Genomic DNA, 16,502 nt, shown 5'->3' with positions numbered 1-16,502 from the left:
TGTTGGAAGACAGGATACTAGGCTAGATGGACCTTTGGTCTGACCCAGTATGGCTGTTCTTATGTTCTTAAAAAGAACCTGATCTCTCATACTGACCAACTTTGTGAAGCATTAAAGATAGTTATTTAAAAAGAACTTAAGTTGCATATCATGTATCACATTGCATTACCAAAAACAAACACCTCAAGAAAGTCAAATTAAAATATATATTCGATATCAAACCAAATACTTTTCAATGCAGATTTTAATGTACAAGTAGAACACACCTCATCTAATTAAAAAATCGGTACTAAATCCAAAACAGCATAATTTTACTCAGCACATTTTCAATACCAAAGAGAGGGAAGATTATAATAATTATGCTTAATAGGGATGGCACACAAAATATAACAGTTCTGTTGTAATAACAGTGATTTTTATTTTTTTAACATATAGATACATATATGAAAGAGAGAGAGAACGACCTTGAGCGAGCATGCTTTTGCTGCAATTCCATCAGATCTCAAACTAAGCAAGGTTCAAAGCTACGAAGGTATACATAGGTGTTACTGCAAGTGGCACTGGTGATTCAGCAATTACTTTTCCCTCTAACTCTACTGAGGAAATATGCCAGTACTGTGTAAAGAAGCCAAGATTAAGTACAGCTGGAGGTGTTATGGGGATGAGACAAACTATGGGAATCTCCAGAGTTATTGGAAATCCCATAGTGCTTTTTTGCATAAGAAGAGAAGCTGGGGGCTGTTACATTCCGCACACATAATTCCTTCTTCAGAACAGCTCTAAATTGTCATGGAAGCATTTTCATTCCAGCATTGGTTTCATTTCAGCAACACAAAGATGACTAATATGCCCTAGGACCCTTTGGGATGCTCTAGGCTATACTTAAAGCAGGATATTAAAAAGCACAAGATGCCAAGAAATATGTACTCTAAATCACCTAGAATACAGTGGTGGTAATTTTAATTTTCAAAACAGAAGATTGAAAACAGCTAAAAAACAAAGCTGATATTATGCAGCGTCTTAGTCATTTACTTGGGTTTTCAGCACTCAGGAATGTGGGTGTAGTTCTTTCTACACCCGTGCAACAAAGTTTTTCCACTACTAATTTCTAAGCAGTTGCTGAAGAGCAATATTTAATGCCATCTTCAGTGTCAGTTTTGTACTTTGCAAATATAGTTGATTTGCATAAACCCATAATGCTCATTTAGGAAGCTTTAAATATTTCTACTTTCCAATAAATAGTGTAGTCGTACAGAGTTTGGAGAGCAGAAACAGAATAAGTTCAAAACTTCAGAAAGAACAATTCCAACTACAGATAATCATAATGGCTTCTTGACTGAAACACTACAAAACATTATATTTCAAAATATTTTAAAATAGTTCAAAATATATAAACCAGGAGAGAAAGTATTCTTGAGGAACAGAGAGCATGTGAAGTAAGAGACTATACTAGGGTTCAATAGTAAGAAGAAAAATGCAAGGATTTTAGTACAGAAGTTTTAACACAAAAAAAAAAAAAAATTAAGAAAAAGTCACCTGCATCTGTTACCTAAAGTCTTCATCTGATCTACAATCGTGTTGGAGGAAGAGCCTTGAAGCAGTTAGCCACTGGCACTGATTTCAATGCTATCAAAGTAAGGTCAATGGTGAAAGTTTTTGGGAACAGCATCCTTTAGTAGCTATTCACGATTTGATTGTCCACCTAGAAGTCTGATGGAACATTTGTGCTCCTTGATTATGGAACTTTGTTCTACACTAGGAACTTCTTTTCATGATAGCGTGATTCGTCTTCATATGCTACATGACTAGCTAATCATAAGAAAACATTTTCCTGACATCTCTTTTCCTTCCTCTCACTTCAAGAAAGTAACTAATCCAGGATACAAAAAAAATCATACTCTTCCTCTCCAAAATGCTTTGTTAGGGCACTAGATCAGCTGGACTGCTCCTACTAAGTCTCCATGGTCAAATTAATAGTTTTAAAATCCAGAAGGGATCATTATGATTATCTACTCTGACCTCCTGCATAACAGGCCACAGAACCTCTCCCAGGAATTTCTGCAGGAAGACCATAACTTCTGTTTATTATCTGCATTTCTGCAGCACTCAGAAACCCTAGTCACGGACCAGGTCCCCAGCGTGCTAGATCCTGTACAAAAAGAGAAGAGACTGATCCTGCCTCAAAGAACTTAAAATCTGAGTATAAGACAAAAGACAACAGACTGATACAGACAGAAAGACAAGTAAGTACAAGGAACTAATGAGACAATATTGGTCAGCATGACAGACAATGGTCTAAACACACCAACAACTGAACCATTTTTCAGTTTTTTAGTGGTATCATGGTAAAGGAGACTTTTAAGGAAAATTTTCAAAGATGACAATAAGGTAACTTAGTGGATGTTTACAGAGACCTCCAAGCCTGGGGGGGGGAAGCATTAAGGTACTTGTCTGAAGATTTAACAAGCAGGCAATGAAGGCTGACATCATGAACCAATCTGAGGCAGGAGCCAATATTTTGACAGTGAACCAGAAATGACTGGTAAAGTTGGCCATGAAAAGCCAGGAAGGGCCTTGAAAATGAATAAAAGCAGCTCATGTTTGGTGTGAAAGAGAAGGGGAAGACAGTGAAGGGATGCAAAGAACAGGGTGACAAGGTCAAAGCACCAGGCAGGTATTTCTTAGAAAGACCAGTCTTGATTCAAAGACTTCAAGTGAAGTCCTGAATACCACATCCTGAGTAATTTGCTCCAATGTTTATTTACCCTCATGTTAAAAGTTTGTGCCTTTTTCTAGTTTGAATTTATCTAGCTTTAGCTCCCAACTATTTGAACTTGCTATGCCTCTTTCTGCTACAATAAACAGCCATCTACTATCAGAAATCCTTCTCATGTAAGTGTGACAGATATGACCAACACAGGCATATATTTTAGACTATTGCATCGACTTTATAAATGTTATCTTCACCTCTGTGAGTCAGACTGAATTGCAACTCCATGAGGGAGATTTGCTGAACTATAATCAGTAAGAGGCAATTACTGCAAACCCTGGGACCAGTATAAAACTCTAATGAGGTACCATCATTTGGAGATCTGTGCATGTATTAGGTAAGACTGAGCCTGAGGGGAGTAAGAAAGGCTTTTGGTATAAAGGGCCAGCCTAAACTGCGTAGGCTTTTGATCAGAAAACTGACATGAACCTTAAACCAGGAGTGTACACTCTGCTAAGGGTTTGAAGGACTTTGACACCTACCAGATCCCCAACATGGAAGATGGGTAACCTCTTGTAAGTTTAATATGTGTTTTTACTTTGTTTTATTATATGATTTCTGTAATGCTTTGGTCCTTAAATAAATTTGCTCTGTTTCTGAAAGCTGTTGGTAAGCCACTATCATTGTCCCTGGAAAAACAGTGAAAACGCAGGTGCTGAGCTAGGTCAGACCTGTTGGGAAATACATAGTGCATAGCAAGAGAAAAAGCAGGCTAAATCCCCAGTCTGGAAAGAGAGCATCATGGGACTTTGCTCATATAGGCACCAGCTTGATACTTGAGACCTGAAGGGGGCAACGCCTGAGCAGACCACCGCGGAGTCAAAGGTGCAGTTACCCCAAAACTGTGACAGTATGACTTAGACAGCACAATTCAAGTTACCTCTTAATGTCTGCAAACTTTTTAGTTTATCCAAGAGCTTTCTTAAGGCTCTCACTTAAGTCAAAAATACAAAAGACATTTAATGAAGTAAAGGACATATAGTATGCAGAAGATATTTTCAATGAAGGCCCCATAGCTCCCAAGTTCTCCCCAGTCGATGCAAAACTTCTATTCAACCAAACCTGTTTAGGAACCATCAAATTAGTTGGGGTAAGATGGTATGCTCATGTTTTAGACATGTATCTCTGGATACCTGAACAGTTAGAATTACAAATGTTGGATTATGCAGTGTAGTCATCACCATGTGGGTCCCAGGATATTAGAGAGAAGGTAGGTTAGGTAGTATCTTTTACTGGACCACAGTGTCTGGAGTGGCTCACAACCATGAGTGCCTACCTCTGGGCAGACATCTCAACCCCTGGTGGTATGTTCCATAACTAGATTTCACCAAGCCAGTGACAGATGTGAACTCTTGGATCACTGTAACAATCTTACCATGGAATCACAGTCCCCTTAGATTCTCCTCCACCCTGCCACCCAGGCAAGCTGGACTTAGTGATAAATATGATTTTTGGTGTAAATGGCCATTTAAGTACAATAAGAAATGTATTTACTAACTACACTGAAATAAGTTTCAGCTGTAGCAAGAACTCTACTATTCAACTGCAATGGCATAATGAACATTATAAGCACATTCTACTCCCAACAGTGACGGGCAATCTAGATAGCTGGCACCTACGCAGAAATTAGTTCAGGTATCCAAGACTGATGCATCTTCTTAGTACTGCAGAGGAAGAGCATTACAAGTCATGGGTGGTGGTAGGATAACAATCATGTCACCTTAATCTGCAGCAAATTCCCTTTATGAGGGAAGTGCTGCATCAATGGACTTTGGAATATCAATTCCAATTCAGTACCAATTTAGCACTACAATCTACATAAGTCTGTCCAAGCATAAGAGACAGAAACTATTTAGTTACATGTCTGAGGAAGGAATGATATGCCCCAAGGCAGGGCTTCATCCTGGAAAAGGAGTTTTATCTCATGATCATTCCTGATCTAGTAGCAATTTATGTAGTATAATGCCAAGCTCTTTGCAGTTATAAGGCTGCAATGATCAGTCTGGGAAAGAGGGTTTCTTATAGCTGCGAGAGATACAACACTCCACAGAAAATGGGGAAAGAAAAGCAAGTTTTTGGTAAACTTAATGTTAATCCTTTTGACATTTCAAACTGGAATTGCTTCTTTCCTAGAGAGCAGCCTGCCCCAGCCTTTATGTTGTGTGTACATATTGATTATTGTATTGTTTCCTCATGAGCAAGCAACTTCTCTTAAACACATAAAACAAAAACCACCACCACCAAAAAAAAAAACAAACAAAAAACACACACACACACTTATTGGAATTTGCCAGTATGTGAAGCAGCTAGGTAAATTACACTCTGAGCCTCTTACCCATAACCCATTTTTTTAAATGATATTTGAATTACAACTATATATGCTCAAGTACTAAAAAATGTCATCAATTTCAAATTTCCCTTTATGCATTGTGTCGCCTTCAGGGAATCTTAGCGGTAAATCTGAAAAGCAAATGAAGGGCTGAAGTGATATATATTATTCAGGTAAGTACTTTGTACAAGAAAGATATGTTTATTAAAAGTATCTATACCTCAAGAAGTTCAGTTAACATAATGGCAACTTGGCAACTATACAATGTTGTTTTAAGTACTGCATTGAACATGGAAGCATGTAAGTGGTTTATCAGTACAGTGTGATAAAGTCTTCAAAAAAACCAGTTTCTGTAAAATCTGAATAATCCCATAGCGTAGACACACTCTAAGTTAGATCTCTGGATGTCTTACGCTAGGGCCTTGGCCTTTTGTCTCCGGATGATCATTGCTATCAAACTAGGAGGTCATGAAGTGGAATAGAGAGAAGAGAATCACCTAGCTCAGTAGTTCTCAATCAGGGTTACGCATACTCCTGGGGGTAAGCAGAGTTCTTCGGGGGAACATCAACTCATCTAGATATTTACAACAGGCTACATAAAAAGCACTAGCAAAGTCAGTACAAACTAAAATTTCATAAAGACAATGACATACACTATACACTATATACACTATACACTGAAATGTAGGTACAATATTTATATTCCAATTGATTTATTTTATAATTATTTGTTAAAAATGAGAACCTAAGCAATTTTTCAGTAGTACTATGCTGTGACACCTTTGCATTTTTATGTCTGATTGTGTAAGCAAGTAGTTTTTAAGTGATGTGAAACCTGAGGGGTAGACAAGACAAATCAGACTTCTGAAAGCGGTACAGTAGTCTGGAAAGGTTGAGAGCCACTGAACCTAGCTGCCTGAACAACAACATGCACCGAGAACTACAATGGAAGGAAAATTAGTAGTGGTAACAAAGAAAGTGTGACATCTTTCAATATTTTGTATCTATTGTCAGAAATGGGCCTGTTCAAGGCACGGGGTCATTATTCATTATTAACAACTATAGTTTAATTATTTCATTATTATTACAGTGTAACAAGAACATGATAAAAAATGAATGATATACATCAGTAATAGTCAGCATATTGAAATCCTGCTTACTTATTCAGGTCAGTATTTAACAGGTTTCAGGAACACTACATCTCAACTGTTTTAAATTACTGAATCAATTAAAATAATTAAATTTAAAGTTAAATGTAAAGCTTGTCTAATACATGGCAAATACCATTTTGAAGAAGAGAAAATATAGCAATATTTTTAGCACCCACTCACACATCCTGAAATAATATATACACACACAGACACAGAAACAGACACACACTATCCTCATCAGGTTATATTCCACACATTTCAAGAAAGTGGCCCTATCCCATTCAGGCAGAAAATCTTTTCTTGCTTGGCCTTGAATCTCAAAAGACTTTACCCTGTGGTTCTGGTAAGCCCTGCCTCCTCTACTGTGTTACATAAGAAGGTTAAGCAGAGGAACAGCAGAAGCAAGCTGTGAAACATTGCCTTCTAGGAAGTTAGGTGTGTGCCAAGAACAATGCCAAAGGGGGTGAGACAGACATTAACTTAATTTTCCAGTCATGCAAGATAGCTGAAAAGACATATGCTCACAGCTATTCAAACCCATAGGAACCATTGAAAATTACACAGGTATTTCTATCTTGGGCATTTCTAATGCATCAATTAAATAAAAGTTGTGTAACAGTTTACTAAGCTGCTCGCTTCACTAGTTACTAGCTAAAATCTCAATGCGTACTAAAATAAGGACACACTTTCTCTATAAAAGACTTCCCAATATAGTCAATAGGAAACTGTTACCCACTTTGAGATCCCTTCAGTTTCCTCAATTTGAGAAACAATGTGAAAGATGTCAGTAATTATAAGGATCTCCCCTATGGAGTTTAGCAGAATGGCATGGAGATTGGATCCATTACACACAATCAGATGCAGAATTAAAAGGGATATCCTTGGAGGTGGGAGGATCATTCAGATCCCACCTTGACTCCACAATAACTTGGGGAGAAGTTGTCAAAAGGAAGCTAAGCTTCAGTAGGTTCATTTTCCAATGTCATCAGTTTGGAGACAGGTCTTCAACCAGCACTAAGGAAGTAAAGAGGATAGGTAAAAACAGAGCCATAAACTGCTACACTTTTTATTTTTTTGGTGGGGAAGGGGAGGAGGTGTAAAAATATACAGAGCTAACTTTAAAAAAAATCTCCCTCATTTAAACTCCCAAGTTGTTGAGTGCTGAGCTCTTTTGAAAATCTGGCCCAAAAAGACTAAGCCCCACTACAGTGGAATTTTGCTATTGAATTCAATGCAGTCAGGATTTCAACTCAAGGTCTATCTAGTCCAATTAATTTTTTTAATATTTGTAATTTCAATCAAGACAGAGGAAAACAGAAAAATTGAATTTTATTCAATCGGAAAATGGCATTAGTTATCAGCTTGATATATAACAGCAGTTAAAGTAAGAAAGATAGGCTTGTTTATAAAAGAGACTACTGTGACACCTGATAGCATTACTCCAATACATGATGATAAAAATCATAATGACGAGTTATGGCTCTAACATCTAGAGACTCAAGAGTATGAATCTGCTTTTTCAGATCAAATGCAACAAGTAAGGTTCCCAATCCTACATCAGGTCCTGTATAACTGTCATTCTTGCATGGCTTTGGAATGGTACAGAAATTACTGCTTTAGGTTCTCTCTCACATATCAGTAACCGGGCAGTCACCTTACCTATATTTCCACTAGGAAACAAGTGTCATATATGCAGGCTAGCCTAACTACCTACTGCTAGAGTTTGTAGTGCATCATTACTGCCAGTCTTAAAACAGACATAAACTAGGTCTGTAGTTTTAAAAAAATAAGTTAAGACTACACATATATTACACATACCTCAGACTCCCTCTCCCAGTTAATGTTTTTAAATCATATTTCTTTTATCTATTGCTGTGTAAAATGCCAATAGGAATGTGTCTATAAAGGCAAAATTATTAGACTACTTAAAGGTGCTGTCAAATGCACAAAATGTGGGAATAAAAAATAATTCTCACTAATCTTTCTTATAGTCTGTTATATATATAAAAAAGATGAAAGGTGTTCAGGCAGAAGAACAATTTTATAATTGGCATATCCTTTTTAAAAGCATGCCCAATGAGCATTGATTTTTCAGCAAACTAACTATAGCTTCCAAATGTTGCCCAAGCCTGTCCAAGGATTTTGACTCATATCTATCTCCTAGTTCCAAGTAGGTGTCAGCTTGCTTAAAAAAAAATGAAGACTACTGCGTACTCAGCTACTAAATATCATCTACCACCCCTTTCTGTAATCTCTCCGTAATGAATGTCATGCCAGGCAGGGTATAGGTGTATTGCTATTCTCACCACCTTGCTAGTCTCACCAGTAATCTTGGTGAAATATGCCCTAGTAGAGAGATCCAAAAATAGAATTTCAGAAGCACTGGAATAAAATCTTTCCCTAATCATCCTCACTTGGTTACAGGTTATCACTTCTTCAGATGAGAAAGGAGGGTTAAGTTGCTTATAGTTTTTTGCCATTTCCCATATTCTCTTTTTGTGAATGTGAAACACCTCAGAAAAATCCCAGCCTGGAGGGTTTAAAAGCTGGCATTTTAATTTCTGTACCAACCACTGTTATTAATTTCTATAACAACATATTGATTTCTGTACCAACCACATGATAATGCAGTCAAAGACTTTTCATACTAGATATGTCATGCTCAATTTCATTGGCAGATTGATATCAAACTATTCTAAAAAGTGGAAAGCAAAGTGATGAGAACATCAAGACGTATGTCTAACGCAGTAAACCATAAAAAAGTTATAGAAATGAGAAAGAATGGGTGGTGATGTTTGTGATTGATGAGAGTATGGCTAAAGGGTAGAAACAAATGTCACTGGATTCTTAAGAAGGGAGCATGCGGAGTTATGTATTGGGGGGGTGTTTGGTTTGTTATAATCTAGAATTATTTTGGAAGATAGGCATGGCACCTGGTAGTTTGGATCTTCAGAAAACCTGCTGTCACATTTTATTTTTTGACTTTCATAATACTGGATTAATTAGGCTTTTTCCCCCCTCATTCTAATTGTAGTAAATATAAAGTTGTTAACCTATACTGAAATGTGTGATTAGCATTTAGTGATACCTGACAGCGCATGTATTATTTGACACAGCCTATAAAAGTTTAAGGAAGTGGTAGGAAACCAGCGAATGAATAAAGAAGGGTCTGAATAAAAATTTAAACGTTGTCAACAATAAACTGAAAAATAAAGATTGACAATCATTTCAGTGGCTGCAAAAATTTAGTCTTGTATTCTTCAAGACATTCCCATCAATAAAATTCTGTCTAGTGAGATTCAAGAGCAGAACACTGAGTGAGACGTTTTCAACGCTGCTAACTTTATCAAAACTTTGCAATGACGACAATTTAAGTCAGATTCCAGGCCTTCCAGCAGCTCTTCAGAAACCTTGTCTGTTCATCTTTGACACCAAAAAATGGCAAAGATAATTCAGAGACTATGCCATTAAAAACAACTGAAAGACAGACAAACGAGTTGCAACCTTCTTATTCTATCCTTGCCTTCAATATAGCACACAGCGAGGAATTTATAAAGCAATGATTGCAGCATTTCCCCTTGGCTCCACTAATCTAGAAAGATTTTAACTCTCATATCCACTCGATGCTGCAAGTGAAGAAAGAGCAACAACTAATTAAAAGACGCAGCAACACTGAAGTGAGGTGACTGGCTGAACATGAAAAACGCCAAGGAAAGAGTGTTTCCACTTACTGCTATTAATTCTATGTGTAAAAAGAAAGGCACAGAATATTGTGACCAAATAGCTGAAGATGCCAGAGACACATGCAAAGAAGAGAAAGATGATCTTTTCCATTATAAGAAAATGTCAAAAAGTGAGTACGGGTTCCTATATTTCAAGCATTTCAAAGTGAAGATCTAGATTTCTATACCTAAAGCATGTTTCTAAAGGAGGCTGTGTCACAGTTTACTGCATCAAGATGGTGGGAAAAAACTGAATTCAGAATCATGAGTTTTAAGACCCCATACTGCTGTCCAACCACAGTTCAGCATCAATTGAGTATTTTTAGTACACTTCAGCTGACTTGGTTAAAACTTTACATACATTATGGTAGGTACTAAAATGAAAACAAGTTGGTAAGTGATTAATATCTTAGGGCAGACAGAAAAAGTGGTAGGCCTTACTAGTTACTGGACTGAGACTTTCAAATTCTTAAATTTTACTGAGAATTATATGCTATTATTTTGAATTAAGGGTGAAGAATAAACAGTGAATCAAATTATATGATGATTCAAGATTCAAACTGTATTTGTTTAATGAAATTTGTGGGTTTTTCAATTTCTCATTTTGTCTTTAATCTGAATTATAGGAATGGGTGGGTGTGGTTCTGTGGCCTGCAATGTGCAAGAGGTCACACTAGATGATCATGATGGTCTATTCTGGCCTTAAAGTCTAGGAGTCTAAAAGTGGTCTTTTCCCCCTCAGATTGTGAAAACAAAACTGCCAACATGAACTGAATGCTCATGATCTTCTGACTACACAAACTTACTACTATTGTCTGTAAGCAGATGAAAATGTCAGCTGAGTATCAAATTCAAAGGTCCGGATGCATTGCACTGAACAGTGGTAATTGCTACGCATGAAACTGGAAAAATTCAAGTCTCTATGAAAAGCTGGTGGGAACTCTTGTTACATATGTTAAGATTACTTAACTGTTGTCCCTCTAGTAATGCTCAATAGAATTTTACTTGATTATTCTTCTGTGCCAATGAACTCCTTGTCCCTTGTGAGTCTTTGAACATCTGCTTCCTTAGCAGAGAACCTCGTCAGTGTGCTCTCCTACTGTAACGTCCACTGGAACTTGAATTGGGAGGAGGAAGAGGAAGGAGGGAAACCTGGCCCCTTCCTGCTTCCCACTGAGTCAGATATTCTTAAATTTTAAAGAGGTTTCATTTGTGAACAAAAAAATAGTTCCTTCAAAATAAGGGATGCATTGCATCCAACATGGAAACTTGATTTTGGCCTCCTTAGGTCCGTGTCTTTGTGGTAAAAACCTCCTTTCTGCAACTCTGAAGTTTCTGTATCACATAGATGCTAAATATCAATTAAAAACTCACTTCACACTCTCCAAAATTAATTTTAGGTAGGTGTTCTGATCACAGAGGCAGAACTTCTGAAGATAAGAAAAAGTGCAAACTACTGCGAGAACAAGTTAAATGTCCTTAAGCACTAGAATACAGATTAATCTTTAGAAGATGTAAGCAGGGTATATTGTAAATAATGTAATTTTATTTCAGGGATAATGAGAAAAGGATGCAGAATTTACTCTCTCCATATACAGCCAGGATGATATAATGACCTCATCCTAAAATAATTACAGATTGTCACAAAATGGAAAGTCAACAAGCTCAAGTTTTTTACAAAACTGTGCTTATTAAAATATTTCAGCCAGCCCTAATCTACATATTCGATCTTCAGAGAACCAACTTCTTGAGCGTATAACATTATCTAAAATCTAATTCAAATATACCCAGGTATGACAATCCACACAGGCTATTTGCAAGAGTGTTTTAACTGAAGTTCATTTCTTGTGCTCAATACCTAGCAATGTGCCATTTTATTTTTAATAGGAGATGAGCTGTAATAAAACGTTGAGAATTATAGAGGTTTCACTGGACCTGGTTTAAGAAAAGTATAGGTATATTTTTACTTTTTACATAAGTCTAAGACAGATGTTTTCATATATGTTACTGAAAGACAAAAATTCAATACATGAAGATAAGCAATCTTAAGAATGGTAAACAATGCAAACATATTCAAGAATACAAAAGAATTCATTGCTGTGCTTAAATAAAAAAGTTTCCTTATTTAAAAAGAAAATACACTTTTATAGGCTTTTGTTGGCTTTGCTAGAGATACTACTTGGGACCACTAGGAGCTACTGTTAGCACAAACCATAAAAAGAAAGAACTAGATGCCGCTTAAGGCTGCCAAAATGGAAACTGCGGAAACAGAAGAATGCTCTAAGTGAGCCTAAATAATTGCCTTGAAAATGGGAGTTCTCAAGCAGTCATGCAAATCGTTGCATGCATGAAACATGCAAACCCATTACCTACCTCCCTTTCCTCTTTTGGAAAGAAAAATAAGCATGTAAAGAAATCTTCCCCTTCACTTTACAATTCTAAACAGTAACAGAGCAACTAATGTGTGTAGATCTTTCTGCTCCTAACAGAAATCACAGCAATCATACATTAGTCTCTCTAAAAGGTTACAAGCTAAATTCAGCAATGCTGGTAGAGTGATCTAAAATATACTTGCTTGTATCAGCAAGCTCACTGTATGTAAAGCTGGAGGGGAAGAACCCTTCCTCTGGAAGAAAACTAGGGTTCCTGCTGTTGCACTCAATAAGGATTTTTACTGAGTGTGTCGAAGCATCTTTAATCCACACAGGGACTCCCTATAAACATTCTACTAGCATGAGTATCTGTGCAGAGCAACTAAACTGTCTTAACTCCTATCTATCTGAGTTGTCTCAGTTATGCTGGCCAGTTCTCTCATATAAGTAAGGCCCGATTTAGTCACGGGTACATTTAGTAAAAATCATGGACAGATCACGGGCAATAAACAAAAATTCACGCCTCGCGACCTGTCAATGATTTTTATTAAAAGTACCTGTGACTAAATCTTGGAGGTGGGGGGGGAGGGGAAGAGTGTCACCTGGGGACCGCTGCTGAGGGCTGCCGACAGCAGCTGCTCTGGCCACACTGGTGGACTTGGGCAGTCCCCAGGGCCAGCCGCACTAGTTAAAGAAACTAGTTAAAGCAGGGATGGCAAGTCTATTGCAATAAAAAAAAAAACCCTAGAAATACAGATTAATATATTCTTGTCTTTCCCTGCTTAGACAAACATAAATGCATTGTCACACTAGTTGGACCAACAGTCCATCTAGATAGGTAATCTGTCTCCAATAGACATCAACAACAAATCCTTTAGAAGAATGTGTAAAGCCACTACAAAGCAGAGTTATGCATCAAATGCAACAGGTTTTTTAAGCAGATTGTATATTTACAGAGTCATTTGGGTTACTTACATTGTTGTTGCGTGTTTCTACAGCTGGAAACTTTCTGACTATGAATTTGACAGCAGATTCCAGGTTTTTGTCGATAAGATATGATGGTTTTGCCTTGGGGTCCCCACATGCCTACAAAAAAAAAAAAAAGTGAACTAAAAATACATTCATTCATCTGGCTAAAATTAAGTAATTGTAGCAAGTCTCCAGTCAGAAACTAGAAAGACTTATTGGGTTTTAGTGAGCAGGTGATAAAATGAGTAGGCAAAGTGCAGGGATTGTCATAGCTGGAATATGCAATGGGAGACAGTACAGAGATGCTCTTCTACTGAAAAAAATGCATGGAAGTTTCAAAGCAGTTAGTGCAGAACAGCAGTGAGGGGAAAAGCTCAATCCTAAAAGAAGAAAAAGATATTTTACTTCTATTCGTGGTTTGAGGTAGGGTTGTATTCATCTGACGCTAAAACTGTTGGAAAATCCAATCATATAATCATCCATAGAGGAGAGTGCTGGGCATATTAAATGATTAGTGTATCCTATGTGAAGAAAAATAGGAAACAACCTGTATTTAAGTTTTTCTCCTTCATTGTATTCTGCAAGACAGTTCTCCCTCCTGAAATTAAGCTACCAATATTTGCCTCATCTAAAGAGAAGGACTATTTCCAATAGCATGTTAAATCTACTCTGATTGTAAATTAAATTTTAATTGTTCCCCTGACCCTAAGCAAAATTACAGTACTGCTGCGGGCTGTACTTTAAAAACAGTACTTCAAGCAATTATACAATATATGATATAATACGTGGTTCTTAAATGAAAATGTTAACTCTGAAGTAACTGATTTGGCCACATCAGCAGTACAGAGTTCTCTGGGCAACCAACCAATCAATCATCTTCATCAGATGACGGTGATCCTTGCAAACCTAAGAGAAAGTTTCTTTAGAAACTTACTATTATGAACTTCAGTGACAAACTGCATAGACCACTGACCAATGCTGTACTGTTTAAGTGTGTGAGAAGTGTAATTAAAGGAGTGTTATCTACAAGACAAAACATTGTGCTCAAACTGTACTTCCATTCAAATATTTACAGTTTCATATTTCCCATAGGAATTAATATAATATCTGTATCTCATGCAAACTAAATCACATGCTATATGCTTCTACACAGGATAGTGACCTAGGATGACAGCTCATTTTAATACTTTTCTATATTGATTTCTATGGCTGTCGTGGATTATAGAGACAGAAGTCATGGAGTATGAGACTGATCTGAAAGCGGGCAAGCGGGCAGAGGGAAGGTGAAAAGCTTTGCAAACCTTCCAAACTTGTCCTTGCTGGGAAAGCATTGTAACAAAGAGAGAAAAAATTACACATAAACAAAATATTCTCAAACTCTGGCATTATTACTTTTAAATGAATTAATGCACTTATCTATATTCAACAAATTAAGGTTATGGTTATATTTAACATACTTTCTACTGGACTGCCATTCTAAATATACACAAACTATTACATTTAGTTATTACAATTAGACTGCTGTACAACAATGTTCCGAGTGCAATACATGTTGCATCACGTTAGTTCCCCCTTTTCAAACCAAGTTTGGGGAGGGAGTGGGGTTAACAAGAGACAGCACATGCAGCTATAAAAAACTGGAGAAAGACTGTCAGTGAATTTTACATACCTGAAAAAGAAATGGTAGCCAAGAATAAAAAAAAAAGTCATTATAGTATAATTCTAAAATTCCTGCTCATATTACATAGACTTTCTGGAAAACCACAGACTATGCAAATATATCTACACCTGAGCACCACAGCTGCTAGTTGTCCTGTGGAGAACAAATTCAATACTAACCTTCCTTGAACTGTCACCTCTCTACAATACTTCAAAAAGTAGTTACAATAAAAATAAAAAATTGAATGCACACATTTTTAATTAGGAACAATAATTCTTGCCTCAATAGTCTCACAAGCAAGCACTACAAATTGAAATTTATTTAAGCATATAGAGAATCAGTCCATACTGTACACTTCCTTTAGTTTTAAAGTTATTTTTCCATTTTCAATAAAGTGAAAGATATTGTATGCAAGAGAGTCAAGAAAGTAAAAAATTCAAGCTTTCAAATTTAGGATTCAAAACCTTAGAGGTTGTCATGGGTTCACCTGCATCTCTATGGAAAATCATCTCAGTTTAATTTATAATCATTTCCCATTCATATTCTTTCCTCTCTGAAGGCAGGGCCAGAGACTAAGAGCCTTTTCTTCAGCTACTGGCTGAGATCTCAAACCAAAAATTATAAAATATACAATACTAGTGTCAATTTGATAGATTCAGAAAGAAAAAATGTGTAGTCATTTTACTTAGTGGCGTAACCTGAAAGTAACCTCAAAATTTCTCCCTATGTATACACTGCAGCTTAATCACATAATTTAGGGCCTGAACCAAATCCCACCTAAAGTCAATGTCACAACTCCCACTTACACCAATGGGCTTTGGATCGTACCATTAGCCTTTTAAAAATTGTTGTTGGAACCTTCAGGCAGAGAAAGGTAAAAACATTTTGTAACCCGGCTAGCAAGTATTTATATGTTGGTTCATCATCAAAATATGAACTGTAAGCTTTTTTTGGAAACATTTTGCTTAGAATTTTCAATATTAAATCTGTGGTTAGATACTCAAAAAACTTTTCAAATCTGAATAATTCCTTTGAAGACTAACAACAATTTTTTTTAAAAGTGCTTCAATTTCAAAGTTTTCCACATTTTCTTTCCAAAATCTTGCCTTCACGTTCTGAAGAGAGGTACATGGGGTGCTCTGGTGACGATGAGACACAGAATCTGTGATGTTCAGGAGAGGGTAGAACATAGCAGTTTTGAGAGCATTTCAACTACACCACGTGCTTGCTGAACACTTCAATGGGTAACATGATATTTTACTCCCTACCTCCTTTTCCAGTATTCCAGGGATCCACCTGAATGTCCACCTAAGAGCCCTAGCATTTGATTTGGAGTTAGGAGACTGACTACTCCTTGGCAGCTGGCATAGCAGCCTAACTGCAGTGCATCAACACTTAGCTGGCTTAGGGCCCATCTAGTGTCTGTACCAGCAGCAATTCCTCAGAAGCCTACCAGAAGGAAAGAGGAAGTATCAGGGAAGATTTCTAGGCCAGCTGGTGGGGAAGCAGCTCTTATTTTGGATGGAAAT

The 16,502-nt window shown here is 36.9% G+C and overlaps 1 protein-coding gene across 4 annotated transcripts in view; it reads right to left on the bottom strand.

Moving 5' to 3' along the window:
* The window catches only part of NCKAP1 (NCK associated protein 1), a 122,308-nt gene that overhangs the window by 86,906 nt on the left and 18,900 nt on the right, over window positions 1–16,502 (bottom strand). For 2 of the 4 annotated variants that reach the window (XM_050916398.1, XM_050916399.1), the window contains exons 2-3: window positions 14,615–14,632; window positions 13,320–13,430 (exon numbers count right to left, since the gene is read on the bottom strand). In XM_050916398.1, coding sequence (XP_050772355.1) covers window positions 13,320–13,430; window positions 14,615–14,632 — 129 coding nt within the window. The remainder of the gene's footprint in view (window positions 1–13,319; window positions 13,431–14,614; window positions 14,633–16,502) is intronic. The other 2 variants (XM_050916401.1, XM_050916400.1) reach the window with 1 other exon arrangement.

Source organism: Gopherus flavomarginatus, chromosome 10, assembly GCF_025201925.1.
Source record: "Gopherus flavomarginatus isolate rGopFla2 chromosome 10, rGopFla2.mat.asm, whole genome shotgun sequence".
NCBI classification, from domain to species: Eukaryota; Metazoa; Chordata; order Testudines; family Testudinidae; genus Gopherus; species Gopherus flavomarginatus.
Note: the sequence above shows the minus strand (reverse complement) of the source record. Positions and strands in the feature narration are given on the sequence as shown.